The 12,954-nt window shown below is 47.8% G+C and overlaps 6 protein-coding genes across 6 annotated transcripts; 2 read left to right on the forward strand and 4 right to left on the reverse strand.

The window, feature by feature from the left end:
- Positions 1 to 878: 878 nt before the first annotated feature.
- Positions 879 to 1,571, forward strand: N7471_008599 (WSC domain-containing protein; the record flags this gene model as incomplete). The annotated part of the gene is made up of 2 exons (XM_057281318.1): positions 879 to 1,170; positions 1,240 to 1,571. 2 exons carry the CDS (start codon positions 879 to 881, stop codon positions 1,569 to 1,571), a joined length of 624 nt encoding a protein of 207 aa, XP_057135578.1.
- Positions 1,572 to 2,322: 751 nt separating this feature from the next.
- N7471_008600 (uncharacterized protein) lies at positions 2,323 to 4,549 on the reverse strand (the record flags this gene model as incomplete). The annotated part of the gene is made up of 2 exons (XM_057281319.1): positions 2,323 to 3,986; positions 4,042 to 4,549. 2 exons carry the CDS (start codon positions 4,547 to 4,549, stop codon positions 2,323 to 2,325), a joined length of 2,172 nt encoding a protein of 723 aa, XP_057135579.1.
- A 1,335-nt stretch (positions 4,550 to 5,884) lies between these two features.
- Positions 5,885 to 6,201, forward strand: N7471_008601 (uncharacterized protein; the record flags this gene model as incomplete). The annotated part of the gene is made up of 2 exons (XM_057281320.1): positions 5,885 to 6,019; positions 6,088 to 6,201. 2 exons carry the CDS (start codon positions 5,885 to 5,887, stop codon positions 6,199 to 6,201), a joined length of 249 nt encoding a protein of 82 aa, XP_057135580.1.
- An 80-nt stretch (positions 6,202 to 6,281) lies between these two features.
- On the reverse strand, positions 6,282 to 7,629 carry N7471_008602 (WD40 repeat domain-containing protein; the record flags this gene model as incomplete). The annotated part of the gene is made up of 2 exons (XM_057281321.1): positions 6,282 to 6,404; positions 6,457 to 7,629. The coding sequence occupies 2 exons, from the start codon at positions 7,627 to 7,629 to the stop codon at positions 6,282 to 6,284; spliced, it is 1,296 nt and encodes a 431-aa protein (XP_057135581.1).
- A 556-nt stretch (positions 7,630 to 8,185) lies between these two features.
- Positions 8,186 to 8,488, reverse strand: N7471_008603 (uncharacterized protein; the record flags this gene model as incomplete). Its single annotated transcript, XM_057281322.1, has 1 exon — positions 8,186 to 8,488. One exon carries the CDS (start codon positions 8,486 to 8,488, stop codon positions 8,186 to 8,188), a length of 303 nt encoding a protein of 100 aa, XP_057135582.1.
- Positions 8,489 to 9,395: 907 nt separating this feature from the next.
- N7471_008604 (uncharacterized protein) lies at positions 9,396 to 12,610 on the reverse strand. Its single transcript, XM_057281323.1, has 4 exons — positions 12,356 to 12,610; positions 10,730 to 12,128; positions 9,618 to 10,670; positions 9,396 to 9,554 (listed from the first exon to the last, which is right to left on the reverse strand). Exons 1-4 carry the CDS (start codon positions 12,447 to 12,449, stop codon positions 9,509 to 9,511), a joined length of 2,592 nt encoding a protein of 863 aa, XP_057135583.1. The 5' UTR covers positions 12,450 to 12,610; the 3' UTR covers positions 9,396 to 9,508.
- Positions 12,611 to 12,954: the final 344 nt, after the last annotated feature.

Genomic DNA, 12,954 nt, shown 5'->3' on the forward strand with positions numbered 1-12,954 from the left:
GGAAAATATAAGGGATAAGGTTGTACCGGTGTGAAACCTGATAAACAAGGCATCCGACAATACGGAAGCTTCGGCTCAACCATGGATGCAAAATCGATTTAACTATACTCAATTTTGATGTCAACATGTAGTTTCCCAATTAGGCCATGTCCATACAACTAATAACAATATGTATCTTGATACTTGGATAATGTGTAGACGACCTACATATCTACTCCGTACGGATAGAATAACCCAGAATGTAATGAAATAATTCAGAATACCAAAAAAGGAGGAACAAGGGGTCGCCGGCAATGACCGGCAATGACCAGCAATGACCAGCAATGACCAGCAATGTCGGATTCCTCACAAATGCGATACCCTAAAACCGCCCTATACTCAATCAAGGCTAGCGGAAAACTGGAAAACGCCCGAACTGTTCCTCAAGTTCATACCATTTGACTCTTGAGGATCCATCCTCCGTCATTGGCCTCTCAAAGGGGAAACAAGTCGCCACACCCGGGGATGCTGATCTGGAGATCGCCAGGTCGCAAGCCAATGAGGACGACGAAGCCCCAGTGCGAGTTCAATAGAGCATGTCGCCTAGTGTTTCAGGATGATCAGTTGCTACTTTCGGTGGATCAATTGGACAACGATGTCATCCAAGCCTTACTCCACAGAAAAACACTCGAAAAACTGGAACCCGACGGGTGTTCCTGAACACCAAACAAACGGCCACTTTAAAGAAGCTTGATGGGACCCTTTTTTTCTCCTGTCACCTCCGCCTGTCAAACAACTCCCTCTTTACTTATTCTTTCCTTGACTTCTCAAATCAACTCTCTCTTATCAAACAAATTTTCACTCTTTAATTCGTTGATCGAATACTTCGCCCACCAATCATGCATACCAACTACATTTTCTCGGCTCTTGCCCTAGCTCTTCCCGTATACTCTCTTAGCGCCACCGCTAGTATGGGCTGCTACTCCGAAGTCGAATCATTCAAGAACCAGGGTCCTTTTTCCTTTCAATCACCAGGCCATTGCCAGGCCCAATGTGCAGACAAAAATTTCAAGGTCGCTGCTCTAAGCCGTGGCAACATGTGCTACTGCGGCAACAAAATACCCTCGGACTCCGCCAAGATCGCCGACGATAAATGCGACGTGCCTTGCGCTGGATGGGCTGCAGGAAGCTGTGAGTTACCCACAATGTTATATATACCACAGCGGCGAGATCATGACTGACAGCATATTTCTTATATAGGCGGCGGCAAGGATACCTTCACCGTCATCCAGGCGACTGAGAACCTACAAGCCTCTGCATCTGAAAACGCCTCCACTACTATTGCACCCACTGCCGCCACCGCAGCTGGCGGAATAATTGTCGCGGCTTCGACAGCTAGCACAAAATCCGGCATCGTGACCGCGGTATCAACTGTGAACTCGAAGAGTGGAAACGTTGTATCCAAGTCTGCTGCTGGCTCCGGCCCTATCGCGACTGCCTCGCCCACGCCCACGAATAACGCTGCTGGAACAGTCCGTGCGGGATCATCGGTGCTCGGCGCTGTTATCGCGGGTATGGGCTTGCTTCTGTGAAGCTCCGTAACCTTCATGTCTTGCGATTGAAACTGCATATATACTGTCATTTTGATTCCATGAACTCTACATTGCATGTACAGTTATACCCCTCGCTGGTTCGTCAACAGGGCGTTCGTGATATCAGGGATAATATCCTGTTCCTGTTTTTTGTTTCTTGTGCTGGATCTGCTGGTCGGATTTGGGATGCATTTACTGCCGGTCTTGGGATGGGCATCTACACTCGTTTTTTTATATTTTGGGTTTGCGAACAAACTATATTAGCATTCACTATTTACTACCGGATGGACTTCGATATCCTTTTTGGAGAATTTAAGATTTTGCCAATGGCATTTTTAAGATACATCGATAATGGCGCTTGATATGCGCTAGCGAACTCAAAAGACACTTTTCGACGATCTTGAAAAGTGCCGAGGCAATATTGATGCTGTCCTGCGTGGGATCGCACATGAATTCATGATAAACTTTATGAGCGTAGGTAGAGACCGAAGGAAAACAGAGCAAGGATATTAGTTCGGTCATGATTTCCTTTCCTATGTTCCCCCTGTTCGCGACTTTCCGAGGGCTTGGCCGAGGCTACGTTCCTCGTATCGTACGCACTTCCCCTGTTACTCGAGTTTACCCACGACATTGGCTGTATTAACTATGTTATTCTTGCCTTCAACACTCATCTATACATTGCCCACTGGTTTTTCTACTGGTCTGGAGGACACTGGGCGGTACTCCATCACCTATACATTCAACTGACCGGCTAGAGACTCATACCACAACCTGCTATACCAGAACAGAAGCTTTTACCCTTCGATCTTGTCTGGGCGGCCATGGTACCACTCACACACGCACCTTGCGCAAGGCCGACGCCCTGTGTTCCGCTGATGCAGTTACCCGCCACGCCCGCGGTGATATTCACACAGGCTGGATTGCAGGGATATATTTCACGATGAATTTCCGGATCGCGCGCGTAGGGCCCGTATATATCCTTCCTTGACGGGTCTTCATGGGCAATACCACCGCCTCTGCTGCCACTACGGTTGTGTGACCGTCGCTGGGCTTTCTTCCAGCACGATTCAAGCTGGGCGGTCTTGGTCTGCATTGCCTTTGGATCAGCCTGGGCCAGGATGCGAACTGAATTATGGGACGAGATATGCGGCCCTATGCTTTTATCCCCGTTGGTGGTATTATCGGCACTGTTGTGAAGAAGAGCAGCGTTGGTCTTGGCATGCAGGGCGGACGGCGATATCAACCTTCCAAGTCCTTGATTGTTGGACTCACGCACCGCCTCGCAGTACCAGCAGATGCATTCGCTGTATATCTTGCCGCCAGTGAGTTTTTGGTATTGTCTTGAGGTCCATGCGAAGGCATCATTGAGCTTTATCTCGTCTATTTTGTCGTCGTGGTTAATGAATATCCCCTCTATCTGCGCGGTAGAGAAGGTGTAATAGCGAAGAGGAGAAAGCTGGTGCGTGTGCCAGATCAGATCGACATCGAGAGTGGGGACAACAGCATGGCCTTTATTCTTGGCCATTATTTGGAAGAAAACGTCGTACTTGCTGATGAAGTGACCCATGGTCGATCTCACGTTTGGCGAACGTATCCATCCGATATTGTCCATCTTGTCCACAAACGTCCCTTGCCGTATGACTGCCCCGATTAAGTCGATGGCGAAGGGGGATGAGTTGTCCCAATATCTGGAGAGCATATTACGAAGAGATATCCTCTCTGGCATACTCGAATTCCCGGAAGCCAGTATTGTCTTGTTCACGCGACGCATTAATGAACGACTCTTCAAGAATCCCTCGATGTGGTCCCGAATGGTTTCAATCGTGGTGCTTTCATTTTCAGTGAGGTCTGTAAGCTGCAGGAGCTCGCTTCTCATGCCTTCCTTTATAAGCCGGTTTGGGAAGGACACGTTATCGCCATTTTCATCGTCAGCGGGAGTGCCATTCTGCGACAAAAGTGTGCCCGGCATAGGCAAATCATCTTTCAACAACTTCTGCACATCACTGCGGAACTTTTGCACGCGAAGAGAATCGTGTGTGATACTGAATTTGCATGCTGGACATGAAACCCGTAAAGATTTGTCCGCATATCCAGTGCAGTGTGCGAAAGCGACATCTGTATCGCATCCAAGTGATCCTTCCGTCCAGGGAGTAATGATTTCCTGCCTACAACCGAAGCAAAGCAAAAATTTTGTGGGACTGTCGTGGATATTTTCCCAGGAATGACCAGTTCGTGTCTCGAAGTTTCTCCTCGCTTCACTGCCCGGGTAGAAGACAAGCGTCTCGTCGTCGATGGATGTATTTATTACATCCCATGGCAAACCGGTGGCCCAGACGCTCATTTTAGATTGACGCAAACAATCCTCGAGAAAGGCACGCGGGTTAAGCATAAATGCATGCCAGACCATGATAACATCTAGATGACGAGTTAGAAAAAAGTCAACACAGCTCCAAGATTCAGAACAACTCACCAAGTGGTGGCATCATATTAGCAGACCATGCTATTTTGGCTTCAGATAAACCATTAAGTGTTGAGATGCGACTGGTATTGAGACTCGGCAGACAAGTCTGCCACCAAACAGTAAATCGTTCCACAGCTTTGGCCACATAAACCGCCCATCTCTTTTCTTGAATTCGGGCAGCTGCCTGGGCTTGCTTGCGGGGGTCTGAAAAGTTCCTGACCTCACTATCGTGGATTCCGAATAGCTTGTCTGTTCCTCCAATGAAGTTGCGAAGTTTGGCGGTCGTGGATAGGAACTTCAGGTGGGTGATACATTCATCAATAGCCACCGTGTCCTCAGATTTAGGAATAGGAAACCCATCGCGGGACACTCTGTGTGATACGTTTGGTTGTCGGTAGGTCGGAGGCTCATCGATGGGCTCGGTTATAGTAGAATATGGTGGAGGGTTGGATACTACCTCGGTATTCGATACTGCCTCAGCGCTCTTGCTACTGTGGTCAAGGTTTGGATTTCCCATTTTTAGAGAATTAACGGTAGAAGAGAAGATGCAAAAAAGAAGAAGAGAAAAGAAAAAAGAGAAATGCAAGTGTTCAAACTACTTCAAACTACCCCGGAAAAGATCATCGTGTCCTACTGTGCGCATAACATAGCCACAAGTGACCCAAAGTGGGGGCCAAGAGGCTATACAGAGATGATGCAATGCCAAGAGGCTAGTGCTTAATCGTGGCTTGGCTTTTATATCTCCTAGGCAGAGACCATTAGAATCAGATCCCTGTTGTATCTTCCACAAACCCACTAGCCAGTTCAAATTCTTATTTAGCTTCAAGATTCAGGAATATAATTTCAAAGGGATAGGACTTTCAACTCATCATCAGATAATGCTGTCAAAAACCCCCTCAAAAGAAAGCCTGGTGTCCGTTCAACCGGGCAGCAGTGACACCGAACCTCTTATACAAAATCGAGTACGTACATCCCTCTATCAGGGGAAGAAGACCTAACAGTTTACGATTAGATGGAATACCAAGCAACCTCCCGAAGATCGGCAGAAAATCGTTCGAATTATGGCCCCCAAATGTGGGTTAGGATATTCGTTTTGGGCCCCTTCTATTCATATTGGCTAACATTCAATTCTGCACCATAGATTTGCTATATTATCCTCCCTCGCGCTTTGTGCTGAATATACATGTTTCTGTTTGTCAAGTTGCTAAGGATATGTGGGAATTCTACGCCTGAGTTGATGTATAGTGTGTGAGTTCTCTAGCTGAAGAATGATTTACGCGATGATGTCGTTCGAGTGAAGTGAATGCGATACGTAAATATTATTTTCACGTGAAATACTGTCATATCACAGTAACCAGATCTTAGGCAACTGCGTTGGCGCCTCCCGACTCCCTCAGGGTCCAACAGGGAGACCCGATCATGTAAGACTGGATGGATCATCGCCGATCGCAAGGCGTCGATGGGGCCAAAACTTCCCGCCTCTGGATTCCCGAAACATTTCCTAAAATGGAAAAAGAAAAAGTGGCCTTCCATCTTTAACTAGAAAACTACAGCAATCACTTATTCGACAGTGATGAAAAATGTGCGTCGACATTATATTGCTCCAACTCTCGATCCCATGGAGGAATAAAGTGCTCCTCGATGAACTTGTCGATGCGACCCGCAAGGCTGCGCCCAGGGGTGATCTTAACCAAGGCAAGCTGCACCGCCATTTGTTGAATTATAGACGGCTCTTTCTATCTACTTCAAATAGACTGGTTCCATCCTCATTACAATATGAAAGATATCACTTCTTCAACTTTTTTTTTTAGGTTACATCTCATATCGTGACCTCCCTCATTAAACCACCAACATGACCAACGCATTAGACTCTGAAACCAGCAAGCCTTGGCCAGGCCTACGTGCCTTTGCTGTGACTCTGGCTGTTATTACAATGTCACTCTTTGGAGCTTTACGGCACAACATGGGCTCGATATACTATATTATCGTTCGTGGACCCGGACATTCAAATTTCATTAGCATTCCTAGAGATAACAGCCTAACCAAGAACCATAGATCGGCATCCCAGGAATCTGGTCCCTAGTCAACTGTATTCTAATCGCCCTCAAGCGGCCCGTCCACCCCGGTGCCCATATTGTTCGGGATCTCATCCTCACGGTTGCTCTATAACATTACGCTTATAAGGAAGGCGGAGTGTCCATCACCCTGTTTTTGGTGGTTGTCTAGTTAACTGCCTAGCCCTAGTAACTTTAGTCATTCAGATCAACATGTCCCTTCGGGCCTTCGATCTCATCACCTAGCTCATTAACTACAACCCGCTTCCCCAACCGGCCAGATGGTATGGTGTCGGCGGATGCGCCGAAGTCGAGAATCTTCATGAATCAGCAAGTTATAGACGGCATATCAGTTTAGACGCATACTAACCTCGATATAGGTCTGAACTCCACGTTGAACGGCTGCAACGCAACGCTGCCCATCGAAACGGACTTGCCAGACACCGTTGAGATCGGTGAGGAGGTCCCGTTCAAACACACCAGTCTGTATATCCCACATCTTCACGTCCCTATCGGAACCAGAAATTATCTTTTGACCATCGTGCTGGAAGCTCGTGATCGCTCCAGTATGACCACTCAGAGTGCTCTGACAATGGCCATTCGCAGGATTCCAGACTCTAAGGGTAGAGTCTGCAGCTGCCGACACGAGCAGATCTTCTTTCAAATCAAGTAGGCCCACTAACGATGAGTGGCCTTCAAGATTATATAACAACGCACCTGTATCAAGAGACCAGATCTTGACCGTGTGGTCCATTGATCCACTCATACAGCGGTTCCTCTCATGATCCAAACATACGCTATAAACCTTCATTGTATGGCCTTCTAGCCTGTGTAGTGATTCTCCGGTGGATATTTTCCAAACTCGTACCATATTATCGTAGCTACCGCTGACCAAGGTATCCCCGTAGGCTGCAATGGCTCGCACGGAGTGTTGGTGACCGGTCAATACACGCATGAGATATGGACATTCCTCGTCAGTTTGAGCAGGGAAATACTTCGGGTCGCCAGCTTGAGGAAGTTTCCAAACCCGCAGTGTCGAATCACGAGATCCCGAAATAATTAGAGGTTGTTCGGGCATCATCACTGGCGTACCGTCTGGATGCTGGCCAATTTGAACTGGGTGCAATATCTGTACGTTCCGTACTGTGGATGTGTGGCCATGGAACACATGGGTGCACTCGGCTTTCGCAATGTCCCATACTCGGATGGTGCAATCTGTCGACCCGGAGACCAGAGTATTGCCATGGTATTCAAGCCCCCATATACCACCTCCGGGGCCTTCCAGTGTTGCTCGAAGCGCTCCTGTTTTGGTGTCATATACATTGATTTTGGCGTTGTCGCTACCGGCTAAAATCTTGTCATCGTCGAATTGTAAACAGGTCACGACATGTCGATCGTGTGCTTGGAAGGCAAGATGCGTCGGTGTATTCTTCCACATCAGGTGCTTTTTTACGAGAGCACACAAAATGGGTTCGCTATTTGTCCAAGGTGTAGAATTAGAATGAGACGAAGAAAAGAAGAAAAGGAAAGAGGGGTGATACATATTGCGGGGTATTTCGAAAGTAAATACGTGTACGTATTGACCAAATCAACGGTGTACCCAGGCCGGGGGCTGCCCGGGGGGTGTTGGGGGCCATTGGGGGGCTGTTTCCTCTGAAGCCACGCCCGAAGGGTCCATCACATGACTTTACGATTTCTCAAACGACGAAGTCCCCGGAATGTCACTCAGCCTTTCGAAAAAGTGGCCCACTTTGTATGGTGTTTTTGTCGTGCACGTACCAGCCCCATACAAAAATTGTCCCCCGGAGCAATTTCTAGCCACTTGTACTGTTGTATGTAGTTTTACCACCCAAATGGGGTCGGTGGGTATGTGTAGAGACGGGGATAACTCGTCCCCGCCTATTAGTAGTACATGTACAATATTGTAGAAATTTTGGAATACGTATTAAATTACCTCTCTACTGCTACTAGTTACTACTAGTACTAACTATGCAGTTGGTAGTATGTATATTCCAACATAACATACAATAGCAATACTAAGAAGAGTTGATTTGCACCACCTAACCCGAGAGACCAAAAAGATGGGCTCAGCCATTGCTCTACTTCCCTTTGTCCTTGCGCTCTTGTTGCACTAGTCGTCTGTCAGCACTATTACACGGCACACACTCACTCAATCGTCGCGGGTAGCTGTCAGTGTGAATCGGACATTGGACCACATGGCCTAAACGAATGCATCGCGGAGTCCGAACATGAGTAGGTCGCTTCTTAAGACAGTGATGCTTGTCGTCGACCTTGACCTCAGACATGCTCTGAACCTTTGTTGCGACCTTGTTCTCCTTCGGACTGTGACTTCTTTTCTTACCTCTACCCTTGCCCTTGTTTTTGCCCTTGCTGTTGCCCATTTCGAGAGTAGGAACCCAGTAACGAAGTAAACAATGTCCTTGAAGTCTGGTTTAATGGAACTAACCGGTCGTTGGTGCTGTGGAATTGATCTGGGGAGCTAATGTCAAGAAATACATCTGTTTTTATACTAGAAGTCATTTCTTCATTCGGTATGTACCGTGTAGGAGGTATCCGTAGATCTAGCATCTTGTTAGAATATTCTGTGTGGTATCTTTATTTCTTTGAGGCTGAGTCACTATGAAGTCTCATATATCAAAGACGCGAAAGCTTTTGAACAAAGCACTTGGTAGGACATTGCGCAGCCGAGGCAGGCAATCTGACATGGTCTCTATTAGCGTCGTGTTTATTCCTCATACATTCTATACAAAGCGATCGATCCCTCGTATTTTGCCTTGTATCTTGTCTCAGTCAGTCCTTTCATTCCAAGTTCGACTTTACCTTAGATTTCGTCTCACTATCTCCATGCAAGACACTACCCGTGGCTCCTTTCTGTTCCCTTATTTTCTTTGTGGTCATTCTCTAAACGAAAAAAAGCTTTGAGGGAATCTTGGAGAACGTTGAGACAGGCTGTTAAAAATGATAGAAAAGAGGAATACCGTAGACGATGTTAAAAACCAGTAGTTTCAAGTAGTCCGCAAATTCTTGTTTTTTCAATCCATTGCACATCTTTTGAATTAGTGTGGCTAGTGTGGCAACTGGACAACAGATATCAAGAAGTGCTTTCTGGCGGCGATGAATGTGTAAAACAACAATTCATTAATCCTGACAGTATTTGAAATCGAAAAAAAGAAACTAGAGCAAAGGAATCGTCCGACCATCAACAAAGTTTCTTCGTAGTTTCTTCGTAGAAGAGCACTGTACAAGGCAAAAAAAAAATCATACACGAAAAAAAAACAACGAAAGCAGAAACCAAGAAATGAATGTCCAAAACGCCATCTCATGTGCTCTTTGGGTATCTCGACGAACGCTAGAAACGCAAGAGCAAACCGCCACTGTCTGTAGATAATCAATGCGTCAAATCAACCTGATGCCTTCTCCAAGCCCGGTGGAAGTGGTCGGCCCTCTCTGTAAAACAACGCGTAAGAACTGCTTGCTACAGACAAAGGACGAAAGGGTATTATGACTTACCTGAGATATTTCCTCTTCAAATTGCGAGCACGATCTTTACAATTAACCTGAGAACGACGCTCAAGCATGGGACCACCTTCAGAGGGCGGACAAGCGTTGTCCTGCTTCTTTATGGCGGCAAAGGCAGTGCCATAAGTTCCCATGAGGTAGATCAGACGTTCATCTTCCTCCTCTGTCCACCTGTGGCTGGTCTTCGGGGCTCTGCGATGTAGCATTGCAGCCTGGGAGTTGGAGGCTTCCCAGCGACTCTGGGCGCTAGAGGGTGGTTCGAGCTGTTCAGCGGTGGTTTCTTCATCAGTGACATCGTCATTATCGGATATCTGGGCTCTTTGAGAGCCTTGCGTTGGGTGAAACTGGTTGTGGTGGAAAGATTTATTGATATGCGATTGCAACTGTTCTCCGGCAGACAGCGCATTGTCCTCGGGGCGCTGTCGCTTCGCGGCAGGGAAATTTTGCTGAGGCTTTTCGACCCTACGTCTGGGATCGATGTTCTGATTGTTCTCCTCGAATCCAATGTCTGACCCGTCACTTGAGTCATCATCCAGGACATCGGCATTGCGATTTCGCTTCCCCAGCACAGTTGCACTTTGAGTATCATATTGGCTGATTGGAGACACAACTGCGGCGTTACTCTGCTTATCGAGGAAGCGCCGAGCGACCGGAACCGATCGCTGTGTGTTTTCATCTCTGGGCGAATCAAAGAACCGAGGGTTGGGATTGTGGCTGACTCGACTAATTCTAGCGGACTTGGGGGGACTGGTCGATGTCATAACATCAGGTTCTGGGCCCTGGCCGAGATCCAATTCCTCGTCATTGTTTACGTATGTAGAGTCATCCCCGATGTCTGTGTATCTCAGCTCAGGGGATTGTTGAATTTCAAAGGACTCGGCGGCTCCGCGACTAGCCGAAGGGCCAGTATTAATCGGTTGGGCCACAATGCTTGTGTTCCTTGAAATATTTTGCGCTCGCGATTCGACGTTCGAGACAGGTTGTTGATGACTAGTAGCCTGGCGCCTCATGAGTGCCGCGAATGAAGCCGGGTCTCGGTAGTTGCTATGGATGCAAGTTAGCAGCCACAGAGAGAAGGGGGGGGAATTGCAGAGTGAACATACCTTTTGGACTTGCGCCGACCCGGATCTTTTGCTACCAGCTGTGCGGCTCGGTCGGAGACACTTGGTTCAGGAACATTTTGAGTTGTGCCTGACCGATAAGGGTTAGTTTCAGGTATTTTGTCCGCCCGTTCTGCCTGTTCTGCCTGTTTTGTCTGCGGTGCCCGTTGTACATGGGATGGCATCTCTGCTTGGGGCGTCCTATCTGCATCCGGTGCCATGTTCACTGATCGTTCTTTCTGAGGGGATTGAGTCGGGATGGGTTCCGGACGAGAGATGTCACCACCTGGAGGCACCGTCGATGTTTGACGCCGACTGGGAGTTCCAGCCGGGACAGAAGTAAGACGACGGGTTGCGGGTGAGCTATACACTTTTTCTGACAATCGTCTGATGTCATCCTTGATTTCTCTGTCACGAGCGTAAATCCAACGTGCAAGGTCCCGTTCAAACGATCGCCACCGGTATGCTTTTTTCAAACCATCGATATCAACAGAATCCCACTCAGAAAGTTCCTCATGAAGCTCATTGAACCTATCGCTGATGGCGACGAGAAACTTCTCAGGAAGGTGTTCGGGAAGATGGCCATCCTCGTCCTGCAAAACGTCCGGTAGGTTGAACCCTCGGAAGGAACTGGGGATATTCTGCGAATCATCCTCGCTGGACATGAGGTCCATAGCAAATATCTGTCTCAAGATGGAGAGTGGGTTGAAGTCATGCTCATGTTGGCGTCTTTCCAACTCCATGATAAAGAACTGGGTGCGGATACCCAATGCAAGATTGAAGGTGGTCTCGGAAGTATTACTCGCCCCAACCTTCCTTGACATAGAACTGTCCGCAAGGTTGCTCATGACACATGCAGGAAACTGGTAATCCAACTGTTGGATTACCTCCGACTGGGACTCAGTGCCGATGCTGGGGAGGAACATGTTGAGGGTCAACAGAGCGCAGTTTGTCATGTAAATATCTGCGATTGACGCATCCAGTTGCGTGGAAGAAAGCAAACGACGAGCCTGAGAGATATCCAAGAATGATTTGCCATCACGAGAAAGAGGAGAGTCTTCCAGTTCATCAGTCAGCCCTTCCACGGATCGTCTCAAGCGTTTGCGGTTGGGGTGATTAGAATCGACGAGCTTTTTGCACTCGGCTGCAAGGCTGTCTGGGTTCAAGTCTGCGCGAACCAAGAGACTCATGACAAGGGTCGCCTGTTGCTGAACGAACGGCAGATGGGTCGCGATTTTATCGGCGACTTGAGAATCGACCGGCTCCGCATCGTTGTGAGCCAGGGTTGTACCAGAGACATTGGTATGACCTTCATGGTTTTCAGGCGACTCTGGTATCACATTTCTGGGAACAATAAAACCGGGAGAAGGAGTTGAAGGCTCTTCAGTCAGCTCACTCAGCCCTGAATGAAGTCAGAACACATTCAATTGTGAAACCGCAGTGCTGGAGGTATCAGGGTCAAGAGTGAGGCAAATTGACAAGAAAATGAAGTAAGTTTCGAGCGAGTGGCGCATTGAGGAATACACAACTATGCATACTTCTCCAATGCGTAGGTGCCTGACCCCACTGTGCGACACGAACGACTCAAGAGCTGCTGGGCGACAACAAAACAACAAGAAAATTACCTACAATTTCGCTCCGAGGATGCCTTATTTGGCATATACCGTGCATTTACTTCTCGGCTCCGACTTCGCGTCATGCGGGATCCCGTGATGCGTGCCATGGAAGGCGGTGGGCGATGTAGGGCAGGACACGTGCATCAAGCCTCTACACGCGTTGTTGTTGTGAGTTCGCTTTCGCGTTTTGAAGAAATTTTGATATATCCGAAGAAAGCCAGATGAAACCAAAAGGTTTCTGATGGCCACTTGATGAGATGGGTGCGAATTTGATGGAAGTTGGAGGATTCAAGGGACGGAGAAGCCAGGTGTCAGGGTTTTCGGGGCTGCGCTTCTCGGAAAAACGGAAAACTAATAAACCGGGATCCGCTAAGCCGCCTTAGGTAGGTTTTGTGCCTGATAATCCCTAAGGCATCAGACCCTAAACTCCAGACCCTAAAAACTAAACCCTTTCGGAAACCCCCTTCCCTTTAACCCTGAACTTCATGCCACCCAGCGTTTGCAAGATCACATGATCAAAAAGCCATGTTGACTCGGGTTTGAACTAAAGCAGTTACCACTTGGAACAAAATTGGCACGAATTCTTAGACGACGTGATGTTGATGGATAAAC

This window comes from Penicillium samsonianum, assembly GCF_028829775.1.
Source record: "Penicillium samsonianum strain IBT 33392 chromosome Unknown utg000004l_segment0_segment0, whole genome shotgun sequence".
Taxonomy (NCBI): Eukaryota; Fungi; Ascomycota; class Eurotiomycetes; order Eurotiales; family Aspergillaceae; genus Penicillium; species Penicillium samsonianum.